Source organism: Hemitrygon akajei, chromosome 7 (assembly GCF_048418815.1).
Source record: "Hemitrygon akajei chromosome 7, sHemAka1.3, whole genome shotgun sequence".
Classification (NCBI taxonomy): Eukaryota; Metazoa; Chordata; class Chondrichthyes; order Myliobatiformes; family Dasyatidae; genus Hemitrygon; species Hemitrygon akajei.
In genome coordinates, this window is record NC_133130.1 from 185,641,508 (window position 1) to 185,658,835 (window position 17,328).

Genomic DNA, 17,328 nt, shown 5'->3' on the forward strand with positions numbered 1-17,328 from the left:
ATGCTCTCATGGCATCCCAGACAATCTGGGATGGCACTTCAGGTGATGTATTAGTGTTAAAATAAAAAGTTATCTGATCCTTAATAAATTTTACAAAATCATCATCCGATAATAAAGTTGAATCAAACCGCCAGTGTTTATTCCTCTGAGGGAGACCAGGAAAGTTCAGAGAGAGGGTAATTGGGGCATGGTCAGAAATCAGTATACTCTGATAGTCACAAGAGTGGGCAAATGGGATAAGTTGGTTATCGAGTAGGAAATAGTCAATTCTAGTGAAGGTATGGTGAACATGTGAGAAAAAAGAATAATCTCTCTCTGTAGGATGGAGGAAACGCCATATATCAGAGATACCAAAATTAGAGAGAAACGATTGGATAGCTAAGGCAGATTTAGTAGGTGATCTGGTAACAGAGGACGATCGGTCCAGTTTAGGATCCAACCAACAGTTGAAGTCACCACCCAGTATAAGAGAGTATGAGTTTAAGTCTGGTAGTGAGGAAAAAAACCGTTCAAAAAAGTTAACATCATCAAAGTTGGGGGCATACAGGTTTGCTAGTGCAACTTTAGTGTTATATAGTTTACCAGAAACAATAATAAAACGGCCATTTGTATCAGATATTTTATTATGGAGTTCAAAAGGAATATTTGAGTTAATAAGAATGGAGACTCCCCTAGCTTTAGCGGCAAAGGATGAATGAAAATGCTGACCCGCCCACTTTGACAGAAGCCGGGAGTTATCAAAACAACGAATATGAGTTTCTTGAAGGAAAGCAATGTCAGCTTTGAGTTGTTTGATATGTGAGAATACCTTCCTCCTTTTAACAGGGTGATTCAATCCCTTTACATTCCAGCTCACGAATTTAAGTGCACTAGCCATTATCAATTACTAATGCATAAAAGGCAGCAGGCATATAAAAAGTCAAGCAGTACAATAGCAGTCTGGGAGCAGAGATGTAAACATAGATTTGTGAAATCAAAACATATACATGTCCTGAGCAATAAAGAGAAACAATAAATACAGTGAGTGATGTTGGAACTGGAAAACCCACCCCACGCACACAACCCAAAACTAGACGGCTACCAAAACAAGTAGCTAGCTCTACCAAAAAAATTAACCCAAATACAACTTCCAGATCTGTGTCATTAACAACAGTTCCGTATAAATACTATAGCAAATAGTAACTAGTTTATGCACTAGAAAACATAACTACAGATTAGACCACCTTCTGCAGAAATATAAAACTTAATACAGAGAAAATCGGAAGAAAACCAAAACTAACCTACCCGCGAAAAATTATAGAAGAATAAAGTAAGAGAAAGGGGAAAAAAAGGTAAAAAAAAAGAGAGGAAGGGGAAAATTATAAATTCAAGACGAGTATTTATCAGCCATTTACAGAGAGGAGAGAAAAAAATTCAGAGATTAGAAAAAAGGGGTGAAGAAAAGAAGAAAAAATAAATAAATAAATATAAAAAAGAGGAAAAATAAATCAGCAATTAAACTGTGAACCAACAAACAGGGAGGCCTTCACTAAAGACTTTGAACCTCCAAAACAAGTTAGAGTCAGTTGTAGAACTCTGTAGATAAAGTTATACAAGAATAAAAATAGATTACACACACACCAAATCCCGGGAGAGATTGTCAACAACCCTTAGAGTTTCAATGAATAATGTCTGAGTGATTCAAGTAAAGTCTGAGTCCAGAAAAAGTAATTTTACTACGAGGAGTACTTATCCACCATTTTAGGAGGTCCGATCAGATTCCGAAGATGACTGGATAGCCGTAAGACTTGCCACAAATGCTTCCGCTTCCTTCACTGATTTGAACCACTTGTATTTTCCAGTATTAAGCTTGATTCGTAGATCGGCAGGAGTATGAAGAGAGGGTTTGAAACCACGTTCAAAAAGCACTTTCATTGCACCTTTAAACTCAGCGTGCATCTTTAAGGTCTGGGGTACAAAATCTTCCACAAAGCGAATGGTTGTATCCTGGAAAGTAAAAGACCCCCTGCGATGTGCCTCTACAATCAAACTGTGTTTTACCTGGTATTGATGGAAGCACAAGATTACTGGTCGCGGACGGGAGCCCAGAATTCCGAGGGGAACGTAAATTCTGTGTGCCCGTTCGAGCTCAGGCGGGTTCGGAAGCAAATCTTTCCCGAATATCTCACAGAGAAACTTGGCAAAAAACTTCACAGTTGGTCCATGTTCGGTCGCCTCTGGCAATCCATGAATTCTAAGATTGCAGCGTCTGCTGCGATTTTCGAGATCCACCATTTTGGAAAGGAGTTTGTTACATTTTTCCTCTAAGCTGGAACAGAGAGTCTCCAAGTATCGAACACGACTTTCTAAATCTTCAGAAGTCGAATCGATGCGAGATAGGTGTTCGGCATGCTTGTCCACTTTATCGTTAATCAGATCCAGTTTGTCTTCCAACTGTTTGAAAGCGGTTTTAAATTCCTTTAAAATTTCGTCTCGGAGCTTTCCGAGCGCAGCCAGGGTCTCGTCTGAGGGAGCCGTAGCTTCCTTTCTCCCGGATTTAGAACTCTTGCTAGACATTGTAAGTTAGATATGTTCACAGGCAAGTAAGAGATACCGAAAAAATTCCTAACTAAGGTTTAAAAAATGGAGACATTTAGTGCAAAGATAGCGACAGTAACGGAACAAAAGTTCGGAGCAGCTAAACAATCGCCATCTTACCGGAAGTCCCTTTCTTCCAGCATTTTATGTGTGTTGCTTGGATTTCCAGCATCTGCAGATTTTCTCTTGTTTGTGATAGGTTTGCTATGTCTGTATAAATTATTATTTTTTTCCCTTGCAAAATGGACTATTTCATATTTTTCTAGAGTATATTTTATCATATCTTTACACTCATTTAACACATATCTTATTATATCCTCTTCACAACTTAACTTTCTCACGTATCTTTGTGTCAATAACAAATCTAACAATCATATCCCTTGGTGCTTTCATCTAAGTTGATGAAACATTGCACTGTATGTTTCAATACACATGTAATAAATAAATCCAAACCAGAATTACTTAGATTTCTATAAATGCCAGTACCAATCCATGTGACACACCACTAAAATATCTTGCAAAACTTAAAATTACTTTTCTATTCCTATTCTTCAATTCCTTTCCAACCAGACAATTTTCTACAATACCATACATTTTCCCTGGCACCATGATATTTTATTATCCAAATAACCTTTGAATGTGGAATGATACTCCCACTAGAAAACTTAATACAGAATCTCTCTTTTATAATATTTTTTCTTCAAAAAAAACTTAATTAAATTGGTGCAATATGATATGCTTTTCACAAAACCATGTTGGCTTCACCCAAATGTTCCTATCTCCCAATTCCTGCATAACCAATTATTCTATACCACAGCTAATGAAAGTATTTCATTTGCTTTAACAGGATATATCTTTGAGGATCTGCAAGATCCCTTTGATCATCCACACTACTCAACATCTTCCCTTTACTGTGAATTCCCTTTCCTCATTGAACATCTCCACGTGATTAACCTTTGGCAAATATTTATACAGTTCTTTCATATTTTATTTGTGCAGTTAGGTAAAATTATTATTGGTCTTGATTTGCAGTTTTTCAATTCTGCAGTTACTACTCCCTCACATAACTGTGCCCCTTCACTGTACTGATGAACCATGAATATTGAATTAATTCACCATGAATTATTAATTAATTAATTAATTCAGTGATACATGCAGAGCAGGCCCTTCCAGCCCAATGGACCACACTGCCTAGTGACCCATCTATTTATCCAGCCTAATGACAGAATAATGGGTGGTGGGGTGCAGTTATGTATCTACCAAAGGAGGTATCACCCTTGGGCAAGGTGTAGCTAGGGCTTAATCCCATGATCAGGATCAAGTGAAGCCATGGGAGCAGGTGGTGGGTGGTCGTATGAGCAGCTGATGCATATCACAAGTCCTGGTTATGCGACCACTGACGCCAGGCAGACAATCTCTGAAGAGCATTGATAATGGCTTGGGTCACCTGTCTTGTAAAGACACTACCCAGAAGAAGGCAATGGGAAACCACTACTGTAGAAAAATTTGCCAAGTATAATCATAGAAAGGCCATAATTACCTACATCTTTTGACACAGCACATAACAAACGAATCGCAGGATAATTTACAATGACCAGTTAAACTACTAACCAGAATGTCAATGGGCTGTGGGATGAAATCTGATCACCCGGAGGAAATCCACGTGCTCACGTGAAGGACATACGGAATTTCTTACAGAGGACTCCAGAACTGAACTCTGAACTCCAGTGCCCTGAACTGTAATAGCATTATGCTCACTCACTGCTATGGTACCTGGCTGATACAAAAATACAATTACGCATCAATTTTGTTTCAGTTCACCTGTCCAAATGTCGCAGTTTCCAACCTGGGGCTCACATGACCTGTTTCTTCCTTACCAACTTTATAATCAAGGCCAGTAACTCACAATTTGAGCTCCAAATTGAGAACATATGCACTAGCAGTTTCCAGTTCACATGCAAGCATAGAAAGAAGGGATTTTTTAAAAACCATTTATGCTTTTATTGTTTGCCTTGACAAAAGCAGATGAGTGCAAACTGTTTATGATTTCACAGTACAAATGAATGTTTTTCATTAGTTGTCCTGTTTGAGTGAAAGGTTTATGTGATTAAAACTGTGATTTATTATGTAGTAATATGGTATCATAATGTATTGCTATCATTCGTTAATATAGTCGTTGTCAAATGCAGGAACAGTAAAGGAAATGACTGGCAACTCGTGACTCAGTGCTTCATTTCCCAAAAGCAGGTTCAGTAACCCTACAAGCAATCCAAAACATTCCTGTCCAGTTGTTGGTCAGGAACAGGCCCTTGCTCAACAATCAGAAAGTCAATTACATGAATACATGCTTAAGTTCTGAATTTGAAGGGGATGCAACTTGGAGGGTTTAATCGGGAGATATCTGCATAAGATTAGCTCATATTCAGATTCAGATTCAGATTCAGTTTATTGTCATTTAGAAACCACAAATGCAATGCAGTTAAAAAATGAGACAACATTCCTCCAGAATGATATCACAAAAGCATATGACAAAACAGACTACACCAGAAAATCCACATAACGTTTGGCAATCCCCAATCCACAGTCTGGAGAGGCTGCTGCGTATTAATATCGTGCTACCATCTTAGCGCATTCCCCAAAAAGGAGCTCCAAATCCACCAGACAAACAAGACCAAAAACTAAAGCTACAAGACCTGCACAAAACCACATAGTTACAACAGTGCTAACAATAGCATAATTGATTAAAAAAACAGACCATGGGCACAGTAAAAATAGTCCAAAGATGTTAAAAGACTATAAGTTTGAAAGAAACCACCACAAAATTCACTTAAAGACCTGTTTAAAACATTCAAAATTTTAGAGTCCACCAGGGTAGGGAAAGAGAAAAAGAATGAGTTCTCTGGAGGGGTGTTCCAGAACAAAGATTGATTGCCTAACTTTCAAAACTGAAAATGAAAGAAACACATCCAAGAATGTGAAGCAAAGACGAGCAAATGCAATTGAAATACAGACTGACAGAGATAAAGATGAATGTTGCGACTAACTAAAGAAACTGAATGAGCTGCCTTACCCAATGATCCACTGAAGAGAAATTTACATTGGTGCAGTTAGGAACTTCAATATACTGTAATGTAAACATGCTGAAGATTATCTCACAGTCAAACACAACACAAGATTATGCCACAGCAGAAATAGAGTTAGAGTCAGCCACTCAGAAATTGTGTTTGTAGCAAGCATTAATTGCAATGGTTTAATCCTTCAGTGTTTTAAGGTATTTTCTGTGGAAAACAGTAGGTTGTACAAGCCACCTAATAACTTCAAGGCAATGGAGAGTCAAGAAAGCCGATAGCTTTTTACAAAGGTTACACAGTTATTCTGCTGTCAATTAATATTTTTTATTGAGAAACAAAGCAATTTTATTATTCTGCATTCAAAATATTTTTCACTCTGTACACTATTTTCCATTAGGGGGAGCAGCTACCTGAAAGCATATTTCAAAAGAGTTGTCTGTTTTTCCTGTTTTGTACTCACAAGCTTCAAAATTGCAGGCAATCAACTTGATGATGGGGACTTAGTGACGTTGAATATCAATGGCAGGTAGTCAAGCTCTCAGTTTGGAAAGGGCCATTATGTGGTTCTTCAGTGCAGTGGTTCTCAACTTTTTTTTGGCTTCTGTCTCACTTGTGACTTTTATTTAACCCTATGCCCCCCCCCCCCACCCTCCATAGAACCCAGTGGATGCTAAAGTTTTTTTGGTCAAATGCACTAATTATTTTACTATAGAGCCAATATTTATGTTTTAACAAGTTATATATATTATATGAGGGGTGATTGATAAGTTTGTGGCCAAAGGTAGGAGGAGTCAATTTTAGAAAACTTAGCACATAGTCCCCTCCTACATTGACACACTTACTCCAGCGGTCGTGGAGCATACGGATCTTGGACCTCCAGTAAGTGTCCACAGCAGGGGTGATTGATAAGTTTGTGGCCTAAGGTAGAAGGAGATGAGTTATTAACTTCAAACTTTCTGCATAATCACTCCAAGAGTTGACCTGCATGCGCATGTAATGAGAGCTGTATAACTCATCTCCTTCTACCTTAGGCCACGAACTTATCAACCACCCATCTGTGGACACTATCTGGAGGTCCAAGATCCGTATGCTCCACGACTGCTGGACTAAGTGTGTAACTGTAGGAGGAGACTATGTTGAAAAATAAATGTGCTAGGTTTCCTAAAATTGACTCCTTCTACTGTAGACCATGAACATATCAATCACCCCTCGTATGTTAAATATAACATTGCAGGTGTATACGAAAAATAAAACTATTTCTGTGGTGAACTACATATACCTGTCTGGACACGCCCCCTGATGACTGCTCCTGTGGCTCCTCCTACAGACCCCTGTATAAAGGTGATGGAGGTCTGAGCCCGGCCTCTCTGTCTCCAGGATGTAGTATAGTGGTCACTCACTGCTTGTTCCTTCTTCCAGTCAATAAAAGGCGATATCTCGCCTTTACGTCTCAGAGTGAGTTATTGATGGTGCATCAATTTCAAAGGTTTTAATAGGATACTTTATTTATAAAATATATAAAATGTTCTTCCAACCAGCAACAAAAGAGCACTTAATATTATTATTTTGAGTATTTAATGAGATCCTTGTGACTGATGTAAACTAGTGAGTTTTTGAATATCCGTTTGCAACTTGTTTGAAGATATTTGAAAATTGCCTCTTTTCACAACATCAAGATCAAAATGTCGGCTGTACTTTTTTCCACAGATGCTGCCTGGCCTGTTGAGTTCCCCCAGCATTTTGTGTGTGTTGGTTGGATTTCCAGCATCTGTAGATTTTCTCTTGTTTGTGATCCAGACAGTTACAAGGTTTTGGTAGCAGGTGAAGAGGTTGACTAAAAACCACATTCAACTAGATAAGAAGTGGGAAATCTAATTAAAAACAGCTTTGCTTTCTTCCAGAACTGTGGAAACTTATTTTCAATATCACTACCTTTCCATCTGTTCACTATCTAATCAGTGGTTTGTATGGGGCGGGGATGTGGAGTGGGGCTCAGAGGGCAGGGTGTGAATGGTGATTTGTGTAGGAGCAGAGATAATGATTGACGTGTCACACCCCCACCACCCCAAACACACAAGCTAAGCTGTCTTGCTGCCCAATTTGCATCTTTTAGCTTATTTCCCCATTCATTTCATTCAGGCTTCCAATTAAATTACATACATAGATTTATTTCTTCTTTATTTATACATTTTAGTAATATTTCATTAAAACAGCAAACTTATCACATCCCAGTCAGAATCTCCTGTGGCCTCCAGATCCTTCTTTTTTGACTTGTGGCCCCTATGAAATCCCACATAACTACCATTGAGAACTACTGCTTTAGTGGCACGAATGGTACTTGCCACTTGTTAACTCTGACCTGAATGCTTGCTGCATGCAGATTCAGAATGCTTCATTTGCTGAGGCATTGTGGATAGAACTGAATTCTGTATAATCTCCCAATTCTGATCATGTAAAGGAGGCAGGTGAACAGCATTAGAGTGAACTCCTTGCTCTGTGGAAATCCTATAGTGATGGTTTATTGTGAGGCGCAGCAACCTCAACCATCTCCTTTTTGTCTGAGGTATATTTCCAAATATTTTCCTTCCAGTTCATTTTAAGGAGGACTCCTTGTGCCAAGGTTGGACAAAGGCTGGCTTGGTTAAGGCTTCTCATTCTCACCTCACCTCTGAAACTCTACTCCTTGGTCTGTGTCATGAAGTCTGTTGCCGAGTGGTTGAGGAGAATTCCACAATGGATGTGGCTGAGCAAGTTATTGGTAAGTAGGTGCCACCTGAATTATGATTCCACCTATTTGCTGCATTATGAACTCTCCCAAACTCTCAGGTCGTCTGGGGCAGGTCTGCTTACCGTCTCCTGGGTCAAAACTAAGCATGATGAAGCTGCCTTTGGTTACTATGCTCCACACAGCTGGAATAACCTTCCAGCAGATTTGGAGTCTGCCACAACTTTAAACTGAGGCTTAAAAACTTTTCTTTTCGCTGTAGCTTTTAATTAGAATCTCCTGCACTGTAACTTCTATTTATCACATCTATTTTTGTGTGCTTTTATTCTCTTATATACAGTCTGAAATTTGATGCTTGATTTTTATATCTTGTTCTATGTAAAGCACTTTGGACTGCCTTGTGTTTGAAAAGCGCTCTTCAAATAAACTTGCTTGCTAATTAATGCAGCACATTTCTCGGTGCAAATTAGATACACCCTTTTTGTTTGTGAATGGTTCATATAAGGAACCTTTCTAATCACCGGGGTAGATGTTAACGTTGTAACAATACAGGTCTGATTTGTTCTGGAATGTAGGTTGTTGCTGCAACTGCCAGATATAAATTAATTCTAAAGCATTTGCTGTACCTGGCATTTACAACTGTTTCTTGATACAATGCACAGGGAATTCAATTGCCTGAAGACTATCTTTTAATGATGATGGGGAATTCAGGAGGAAGCCAAGATGGGTGATTTATGGCATTTCTAGACGTCCAAGTTTGTAAATATTTCACCCTTCTTTTTAGCAATTACATGTTGGAACTTTCAATTACTCAGGCTGAGAATGTTCTCGAAGCAGCTTCTTCCATTAGCTGTTTAATTTTCCATCATTATTCATAACTAGGTAAGTACAACTTTTCAGATAGTCTCTTACTTTAAATTTACATTATTTTCCTGCCTTGCTTCAGTTTTTTCTTCACTTTTTGCCTCCACAAGTATTAATCAAGATTATGGAATTCGATTCAAAGCATCTTGATAATCAGATATACAAAATGCTGGAGGAATTCATCAGGTCAAGCAGAATCTATGGAAATGAATAAACAGTCAATGTTTTGGGTCGAGGCCATCATGATGAAATGCTGACTGTATTCATTTCCATAGATGCTGCCTGACCTGCTGAGTTCTTCCAGGATTTTGTGTGCGTTGCTCTGGATTTCCAGCATCTGCAGAGACTCTTATGTTTTTGATAATGAGATAGTCCATCTCGCTCACCATCAATATCTTCAGTGTCGGTACCTGACTAGAAACCGAACTGCATAATCAGTATTAACACCACAGCCCAGAAGAGCAGGTATTGTGCAAAGTGCCATATCAGCGGCACTACCTAAACCCACAACTTTGATTGCAGAGAAAGATGAGCACCTTCATTCCCAAGCTTTCTTTTAATTCTGGCTGAATTCTGACATGACTGGATGTTTATCACTAGGTTACTGGGGCAGAGCAGCCAACAATGCCTGCATCTTAAGAAGGAATAACATCAAGCCAATCCCGTTTCCTTCAAGGATGAATTGGATGACCATTTATCCTCCTCAATGAGTCTTGGTAACAATGTTAAGATGTCTAATGACTAACACCTGCAAGTCCAAGATGGCGGCATGACGCAGCTGCAGCGGCCACTCCGGAGCTGATATCTGTTACTTGTTAAGCGTGTTGCTGTGCGCAATCCTAATCTGATGAAAAACGGATGTGGGAGCATGGAGGAACATCTGAAAATCTCCAGGAAGGCCTTCTTCATCACTGCTGCTGCTGTGAGGTCCAGGTCTCTGCTGAGAACAGGCCCCCAGTCCTCGGGGTCGCGTTGCCGATGGCCGTTGGTGGGGGTGTCTTAACGCGCTCGGCAGAGGATGGTGCTCGGAGAAGCTGTGCCGGAGTGTATGGTCGGAGGCTCGGAGGTTTGACAGACTCGGAGTCCACTGCAGTCGGGGCGATTTCACTGTGTGCTGTGTCTGCAAGGCTCAGTCCGGAGGTGCCTTGGAAGTCTATAGCGGGGGTATTCCCTTCTGCTGCCTGCGTGGGATGATGAGTCTATCGGGACCATGAGGACTTGTGGAAACTGTGTGGTGGTTTCTTTTGAACTTATAGTCTTTTAACATTTTTGGACTATTTTTACTGTGCCCATGGCCTGTTTTTTATCAATTATGCTATTGTTTGCACTGTTGTAACTATATGTTATAACTATGTGGTTTTGTGCAGGTCGTGTAGCTTTAGTTTTTGGTTTGTTGGGTGCTAGAGTTGGTCTCTTGACTTGGTGTGTCTGGGTAGTCTTGTTTTGTCTGGTGGATTTGGAGCTCCTTTCCGGGGAATGCGCTAAGATGGTAGCACGATATTAATACACAGCAGCCTCTCCGGACTCTGGATTGGGGATTGTCAAACGTTATGTGGATTTTCTGGTGTAGTCTGTTTGTCATGTGCTTTTGTGATATCATTCTGGAGGAACATTGTCTCATTTTTTTAACTGCATTGCATTTGTGGTTTCTAATTGACAATAAACTGAAACTGAACTGAACAGAATCCTTAAGTATGAAATTTAACTTGTGAGGACATGAGAGCTTGCCATTTTATATGCCTACACACTGAGTTCTGTTGAATTTAACTCAACTGACTATAAAATGAGTCATGTAACAAGCTGTGAGAGCATGCTAAATGCCAAGTCAAATTTCATCCTCTTGTATAGGATTGTTGCATACAAGGATAATGATTGTTGCAGAGATAATAGTTGGCTGGGAGAACCAGAAGAAATTTGCCATTCTCTGTCAAAATAGTTACGTGAAATTTTATCTTTCTTTGGGCTGGATTATTGTGAGATGGTTCATATGAATGAGTACATCTCTGACTCTTGACAATGTAGCATACATTATAAGCCAGGAGTTCCCAACCTTTTTTTATGCCATGGACCAATAACTTTAAGTAAAAGGTCCTTGGAGCCCAGGTTAGGAATCCGTGTTGTAGACAGTACTGAAACGTCAGCATAGATTATACAATGAAGAATTCAGCTGTCAGTGCTGTAGAATGTGAATCTCACGCAACTCACTTCGCTTCATGTTCACCTCCAACATCACCTTTCTTTTTCACATTTCCTTCCCAAACCAGCACAGAACCTGCCCTAATGTCAGGCAGTTCCTTCAGGCAGTTTCAACCCAAAATGTCCACTTACAACTTTTGACTCCACAGATACTGCTTGACCAACTGATTCTTCCAGTTTTCTGCATTTTGTACTTGTTTCAGTTTAGGGTAGAACAAGGGAGGGCAGACACACCTTGAGATAACAAACCTTGAAATAATAGAGGGTTTCAGTATAAATCAGAGCGATTTTGCAGAGGTGGAAATAGGTGTTTTTTGTAATGGTTCAGACACGTGAACAGATGCTCACTTTGGATTGCAAGTTGAATCATTCCATTTCACTTCAGGCAGATCCCAGGCACTTGGTGGCAAAGCAACATAATTTGTTGAAAAATTATTTCAGTCTTCCTAATATTAAGTCAGTAAAAATTTCCAATGATCAAGTACTGTATGTTAAACATTGGGCAATTATGAGGCAGTGAAGGGGGCGAGAAAGATGGCAATGATTTTGAGCAGGTTGCAGTCAGATTCAATGTAACCTCTCATTTGGAATCTTATAAGGAATCTTTAAAACATATCTTTAAGTTTACCTCAAGTCCAGGGGGTCCTGGTATTCCAGTTGGACCTTTATCCCCAATTCTTCCCTGAAAAATTAATGTAAGTAAAAAATCAAATAAATGTATCAATCTATGATACTTTAGCTGAAACCAACTGATAAAGACTATAACTATTTTCTTGTCTTTGTTCCTCGTGCCTCTATTTTTAGAGCTGACAAAGGCTCTTTGAATCGTTAACTGTTTATCTCTCCACAGATGCTCCCTGGCCTGTTGAGTATTTTGATTTAATTTAAAATATTTTGTAGGAAGACTAGTTGGTAACAGTTTTAACCACACAGCAGCTCAACTGATGTAACCTTATTGCGTTGGAAAACACATCAAACAGAGCAGCTTATGGAAAAAAAGATGAATTACTGATAGCAGAAATCCTGAAGTTACTGTTACTTCCAAGGTCATAGAATCATAGAAAAGTACAGAACAGAAAAATGCCTTTTGGCTCATCTAGTCCATGCCAAACCATTTAAACTGCCTACTCCCATCAGCCTGCACAGTGACCATAGCCCTCCATACCCCTACCATCCACGTATCTATCCAAACTTCTCTTAAATGTTGAAACTGAACTCGCATGCACCACTTACATGGTGATAACAAGTGGCAATAGATTCATCATTGATGCAATTGCAAAATCAGGGCAATTTTGTCCAGTTTGTTCATTTTGTCCATGGGCATTAACTGTAGTATGGTTGTGTTGAGTACAATAGTATTTGAAATATACAGAGACTCTAGAGCAGGGGTTTCTAACCTGGGGTCTATGGACCCCTTGCTTAATGGTTTGAATTTTGTGAAGGATCAGTGCTAATTCAGGACTGAATGGATGTTATCATTGACTGTTACATCTAAGAGAGAGCTTCTTGATACATGGTGGAAGAGCAATAAACATGTGGTAAGATTAAGGTTATTGTTAATTAAGTAAGTACATAAAAACTGAAACACATGACCACTCCACTTTGTATTGCTCTTCATTGTTTCATTCTAGGTTCTCAAGTCCAAATATTCATGAGAGGTTACACCCTTCCTCTCCCCATCTCCCCCTCCATACAGTAAGGTATACAGCCACTTAGGCTGCCTTCTGGGTGGGTGAGACAAACAGTGCTGTTGCTCAGAGCTACATTCTGTCTAGCACAGTGAATGTGGTTTTATTGTTTGAGAATCACCAGACCTGCACCATATATTGATGGCTCATCACGTCCTATGATCTCCCTCAACAACTCCTGTTGGACAAGGTAAAATGCTGTTCCCACCCCCCCCCCCCCCCCACCTTTGGTTGAACTGATTCAAATCCCAGCAGGTGTGAATGGAATTAACCTTATGCCACATTGACTTTGCCCCAACAAACATCTTCCAAAGGCATGGAGACTGGCAGATTAATTGACTACTATTAGTTATCCTTAGTGGTAGGTGAAGGAGAAACAAGGTGGAATTGATGGACATGTGAGAGAAGAAAGGTTGCAGGAAAATATCGGACTGGCATGTTGGGATGCTGCAAGCCAGTATACGCCCCATTTTCCAGATGGTTTCCTTCAATGTTGCAATATCAGGAGTGTTAAGAAAGTGGGTCTCTGTGAAACCTGGGTGGATAAGACATTGTGTACTACTTCCTTTGTCAAATGTCTTTCTCCTATTTTTACTCATTTCTTATCTATTGAACATGAAAAATTTCTTCACCTGCAGGATTTCTTTTGGCAGCTAGACTTTAAGAAGGGATCTACTGAAATCCGATGATATGATCTTTAGGATCCCAACTAAAATCAGTTTACTTAAGAAACGTATTGTAGAGTTGTGCAAAACACTCTGCCTATGGTCTGAGTAGGAATGTAGTGTATTAATAAACCTGTTTGATTCACAGGGGAGTGAAGAATAATGGGAACCCCTATACTAGTCATAATCCATGAACAATGCAAAAGGGCCTGATCATGCATTAGAACTTCATTATGAACATATGTTCTTTTCCTATCCACTCAGTGTCAAATATTTCTCTAACAAACACTGCCACAAAGCTTCAGTATTCATAAGAAGCTGTTTTCTCCTTGAGTATATGAACAATCTGGCCATCATATCAATAATGTTAAAATATGGCATGAATATTGATTTCTCCTTCCAGTAAACAAATTCTTCCCTCCCATTCCTCTATTTCTCACTCTGACCATTTATCTCTTGTCATCTGGCCTATTACTTCACCCTGGGTCCCCTCCTCATTCCCATTCTCCTATTGTCCACTCTCCTATCAGATTCCTTCTTCTCCAGCCCTTGACCTTTCCCACCCACCTGGCTTTACCTCTCTTTGTCCAGCTAACCTCCTTCCCCTCACCCCAAGCTTTTATTCTGGCATCTTCCCCCTTCCTCTCAGTCCTGAAGAAGGGTCTCAGCTTGAAATGTTGACTATCTATTCATTTCCACAGATGCTGCCTGACTTGCTGAGTTCCTCTGGCATTTTGTGTGTGTTGCTTTGGCTTTCCAGCATCTGCAGACTCTCTTGTGTTTTTGTTAAAAACGTTGCTGGAGATTAATTTTGGATAGGATGGTGATGAATATTGGTAGCTCAGGTTGAGGCATTTGATGTTGCAGCGCTTGGCAAGCTTGGCCATTAGCCGATGAAATCTTTGCAAGCTGATTGCCAAGCTCGATTAATCTTGGATATTGTGCCATCATTGTGTCATTTGGGCAGGGCTAAAATACACAATTATTTTGAACCAGAAAAGCCATAGGATATTAATAGCTATCATTAAATATCTACAAAATATATGGAAAAACTGCTTAATATTGCAGTACAGTGATTTTCTTTGCAGAATGCCTGAGAAACGGGTATTGAGCAAATAAATTACGGGAGCAGTGACTTTTGATCTGAATCTTCAAATCAAAAGAAGAAAAATATTGTGGTTACATCAAACATTTGTATCAAAGAGTGTGGAATAGCATTAATATAGAAGCACTTCTACACATTTCTGAAGCTGAAATATATATAAAGCTGCATCAAGTAAATTGCAAGGTTTAGAATGGCTGTGATATTTTAAAAAAGTGACATGTATATCCGAATAGCAAGAATGAGAAATAATCAAATACTCACAGGTATCCCAATTTTCCCCCTCATTCCAGGCAAACCCTGTAATCCTGGATTACCCTGTAGTGAAACAACAGCAAATTTACTGATTCAGAGTAATTTAGTTAACATTAACGATTTATGCTTCCGATGGCAATATTTTCCTCAATAACCATTAAGTTCAGAACACTAATTTCTAATATAGTGAAAAAAATTATTCAAGTAATTTCATCTGCATATTGATCACAGCAGTAAAAGTTGTGCATTTAAACATAATAAAAGTTAGAAGTAACTTTTACCTGTTACTGAATGGATGGAGTGCATTAATATTATTGCTTCTTGTTTCTGAGTCAAATAATACCACCAAAAAAAAACTGGATCAATAATGTCAGGTACTCGCCTGGGAATTGTGGTGTATTAATAAACCTGTTTGATTCCTAGGGGAGTGAAGAATAATGGGAACCCCCATACTCACCGTTATCCATGAACAAAGCAAGAAGATATGATCGTCTGAATAGTCTCTTTGATTTCATGACCTATCAGGATGGAGCTAATTTAACAATAATCATAACTCATACAACAGTACAGCATTGCACAGGGCATTCAGCCCATGAGTTTGTGCTGAACTTTTTACCAGTTTATACTAACTGTCCTCATCCTGTGTATCATCCACATCCACCTGTTCTCTTCTTATTCATGTGTCTATCTGAAAGCCTCTTAAGCTCTACTAAACTGCCTAATCCCACTACTACCCTTGGTAACTCATTCCAGGCAACTATCACTCTCTGTGTAAAAACCTTCTCCCCTCTAACCTTAAAAGCATGTCCTCTGGTGTTTGACATTTCTACCCTGGCAAACAGTTTCTGAATGCCGACCCTATCTATGCTTCTCATTATTTTAATAACATCCATTAGGTCTCCCCTCAAGCCTCCACCACTCTAGGAAGTCTAATCCCAAGTTTATTCGACCTTTCCTTGTAGTTCATACTCTCTAATCCAGGCAGCATTCTGGTAAAGTTCTTCTGCACCCTTTCAACTCTACACACCCTTTCTATAATGGGGTGATCAGAAATGGGCACAATATTCCATGTGTGGTCTGACTGAAGTTTGATACAGGTGCAACATGACTTCATTTCTCAAATCTCGTACCACGCAAGCATTCCATATGTCTTCTTTACCACCTTATGCAAATGCACACTTTCAGTGAACTGTGGACCTGGACCCTAAGATCCTTCTGTAAGTCAATGCTATTAAGGGGCCTACCATTAACTATATAATTGACCTTCCAAAGTGCAACACCTCATACTTTCCAGCATTAATTTCCACCTGTCACTTCTCTAGCCATATGTGTAACTTATCTATGTCCCACTGCATTCTTTTATAGTCCCTTATATATTGTCCACAAGTCTACCAATCCTGGTGTTAACTGCAAACTTGCTTATCCACCTATATACATATTCATCAAGGTTATTGATATACTGTACATATCAAATAACAGAGATCCCAGCACCTCTGGTCACAGACCTCCTGCCAGAATTGCAGCCTTTTATGGGCAAGCCAGTCCCCTGTATCCTCAACACCAAAACTGTCCAACACATCACCGGCACCAGCCTACCCTCCACACAGACAGGTGCCAAAAAAGGGCCAGAAACATCATGAAAGATCCCACCCACCCTGTCCTTGGGTTGCTTGGTCCCACTCCCATCAAGGAGGAGTCTAAAACAGTTACTTTCCCTGAGCAGTAAGGCTGATCAACACCTCCCTCGACTAACCCATCCCTCCACACCCCAAACCATCACTACTTTATCATTTCCTGTAAATCACCTGTAAGACTCTCCTCACTTTATGGACATACAATCAAGCTATATTTATATATTTACATCTACTGCTTTTTTTTTACTATTATTGTGTTTTTAAAAATCTTATTGTTGCTTTTTTGTGCTATTGGATGCCGACTAACAATTATTTAATTCTCCTTCATGTTTGTGCACTGGGTCTGCACGGTAGTGTAGGGGCTAGCACAGGCTTTACAGCATCCTGGGTTTAATTCCTGCCGCCTCCAGTAAGGAGTTTGTACATTCTTAATATGACCGCATGGGTTTCCTCTGGGGTGTTCTGGTTTCCTGCCACAGCAAGACGTTCTGGCTGGTAGGTTAACTGGTGATTGTAAATTGTCCTGTGACTAGGCTGGGATTAATTCCAGG

At 39.6% G+C, this 17,328-nt stretch overlaps 1 protein-coding gene across 4 annotated transcripts in view; it reads right to left on the reverse strand.

Moving 5' to 3' along the window:
- The window catches only part of col27a1b (collagen, type XXVII, alpha 1b), a 591,175-nt gene that overhangs the window by 266,763 nt on the left and 307,084 nt on the right, over window positions 1-17,328 (reverse strand). For all 4 annotated transcript variants that reach the window (XM_073052881.1, XM_073052882.1, XM_073052884.1 and 1 more), the window contains exons 18-19: window positions 15,153-15,206; window positions 12,062-12,115 (exon numbers count right to left, since the gene is read on the reverse strand). In XM_073052881.1, the coding sequence (XP_072908982.1) occupies window positions 12,062-12,115; window positions 15,153-15,206 (108 nt within the window). The remainder of the gene's footprint in view (window positions 1-12,061; window positions 12,116-15,152; window positions 15,207-17,328) is intronic.